We start from the raw sequence: 2,396 nt of genomic DNA on the forward strand, positions 1-2,396 counted from the left end.
GCGCCCCGGCAGGCCGTGCCCGCAGGCTTCAGCTGCAAGGAGAGGGCGGTTACGGCACGGGGTCTGTGGGAGGCGTGGGTGCCCGCAGGCTGAGGATGTCAAAGCCAGTCCCTCACAGCAGAGGGAGTCCCTGAGTAACAGTCCTGCTCTGGGGACAGGCGCCTTGCCCCTTTAAGGGGGTCAGGAGCAGCCTTGCTAGCATCAGGCAACATGAGGGGTGTCTGACAGGCAGACGGGCCGGGGCCGGGGAGCGTTGCCTGGTGGACTCGTTGATGCTTAGGAAAGAGATCTGCGGTCGCCCATCCTTTCAGATGGGGTCTCGCCCTGCAGTGCTAGCATTTGCTGGCAAGTTGACAAAAATAATTCCACGGGCACCATCGCCACGGCTGCGTCATGTCATCCAATCGCGGCTGGGAGCCTGTCTGCGCGGCTTTAGGGGGCGAGGTGCCGAGGGACAAGGCGGGAGGGGCGGGACAGAGGAGCCCTCGGCCACGCCTCCTGTCCCGTGGCTGAGACATTACGGCCCCTGTGGCTTGTCTGAGGCCGCAAGGCCAGGGACCTCCCCGCCTCACCCCCTTCCGAGCGCCTTCCTCCGCCAGCTGCCACGTGCGGGGGCCACTGCTCTCGGGGCCTGTTAGCTAACCCCGGGTAGGAAGGGGTGCAGGGCGCTGTAAGCAGAACGTAAATTTTAACGCACTTCTGAATCAGGAGGTTCCCGCAAGCAGGATGCCGAGATCAATTGCTTCATTAAAAAATGAAATTCTAGCCCAGCCGGCGTGGCTCAGTGGTTGAGCATCGACCTAGGAACCAGGAGGTCACGGTTCAATTCCTGGTCAAGGGCACATGCCCGGGTTGTGGGCTCGATCCCCTGTAGGGGGCGTGCAGGAGGCAGCCGATCCATGATGCTCTCTCATCATGGATGTTTCTATCTCTCTCTCCCTCTCCCTTCCTCTATGAAATCAATTAAAAACAAAGCAAAACAAAAGAAATGAAGTGTCACAGATGACTCAGCATAAAACGAGGCAAACCACCTGCGTATGTTGTGGAGCCGCCCGCACCTGGGGGCGGCCAGGACTCACCTGGCAGTGTTCACAGCAGAGCCCGTGTGCGCAGACGGCGCCCGGCGTCAGGGTGCAGGTGGAGGCGTTGCAGCAGCGGCTGGTACATTCCTGCAGAGGGAAGGGCCGTTGGACAGGTGGAGGCTGGGGGAGCGACCCCTGTGGACGGCCAGTGCGCCTTACGCGGCTGCAGGAGGGAAGGGAGAGCCCGGCAGCCCGACCGAGGGTTAGCGTTGCCTGTGAGAAGCGAAGCTCCAGGGAGTGTTTAGGGCTGAGTGGTTGGGGGGGGTGGTCCCTTCGTGAGGGGTAAGGAGCCTGGACAGGGAGGTGGCGGGAGGTCATCTGTCAGCTGCAGCCGGGGCTCCATGGGAAGAGGGGCCCCCGGTTCCTGCAGGGGGCCCCAAAGTGTATCGGGATCACGGAACACTTTCAACTGACTTATTAAAAAGCATGCATGGCCCTGGCCGCGGGGCTCAGTGGTTGAGCATCCACCTAAGAACCAGGAGGTCAGGGTTCGATTCCTGGTCAGGGCACAGGCCCGGGTTGCAAGCTCGATCCCCAGTGTGGGGCGTGCAGGAGGCAGCCGGTCCATGCTTGTCTCTTATCATGGATGTCTCTCTCTCTCTCCCTCTCCCTTCCTCTCTGAAATCAATAAAACATATAAAACATAGAAACATACATAGATGCATTCAAACATTACTCTTCCAAGACTGACCCGGTCAACCTGGTTCAGCCCGGAACACACCGGCAGGAAGTGAAGTCGGACCGATTGAAGCGCAGTTCCTCGCGAGGCAACCAGACGGGACGGTGACTACTGCTCGGCCTGGTCAGCAACCCTCGGGGCAGAAACGCACCCGAGAGTGACCGAGGGGCCCAAGAGGGTCATGGGCTGTGCCCGCTGATTGGAAAGGACTTTTTGCTTTTGTATTTTTAAAAAAATACATTTTTATTTCACAGAGGAAGGGGGGGAGGGAGAGAGAGAGAGAGAGAGAGAGAGAGAGAAACATCAATGATGAAAGAGAATCACTGATCGGCTGCCTCCTGCACGCCCTCTATTGGGGATCGGGCCCACAACCTGGGCCTGTGCCTGGACTGGGAATGGAACGGTGACCTCCTAGTTCATAGGTCGAGGCTCAACCACTGAGCCACGCCGGCCGGGCGATTGGCAAGGGGTTGAAGCAGAAAGATCAAATGTTAGGTGTGCTGCCCTCCCTGAAATACAAGGGAGAGAGGAAACGGCCTCCTGGGCTGTGCTGGGCTTCACCAGGACCCGGCTTCTTCTAACCACAAGACACAAGGGGTTGCCGCCTGTGCTCAGCCCTCACCCGAAGGGCTGGC

At 59.4% G+C, this 2,396-nt stretch overlaps 1 protein-coding gene across 1 annotated transcript in view; it reads right to left on the minus strand.

Moving 5' to 3' along the window:
• The window catches only part of ADAM12 (ADAM metallopeptidase domain 12), a gene marked incomplete at its 3' end in the record, with an annotated part of 130,512 nt that overhangs the window by 13,580 nt on the left and 114,536 nt on the right, over nucleotides 1-2,396 (minus strand). The window contains exons 15-16 of the mRNA XM_014530146.1: nucleotides 1,080-1,169; nucleotides 5-32 (exon numbers count right to left, since the gene is read on the minus strand). Coding sequence (XP_014385632.1) covers nucleotides 5-32; nucleotides 1,080-1,169 — 118 coding nt within the window. The remainder of the gene's footprint in view (nucleotides 1-4; nucleotides 33-1,079; nucleotides 1,170-2,396) is intronic.

This window comes from Myotis brandtii, unplaced genomic scaffold (genome assembly GCF_000412655.1).
Source record: "Myotis brandtii unplaced genomic scaffold, ASM41265v1 scaffold725, whole genome shotgun sequence".
NCBI classification, from domain to species: Eukaryota; Metazoa; Chordata; class Mammalia; order Chiroptera; family Vespertilionidae; genus Myotis; species Myotis brandtii.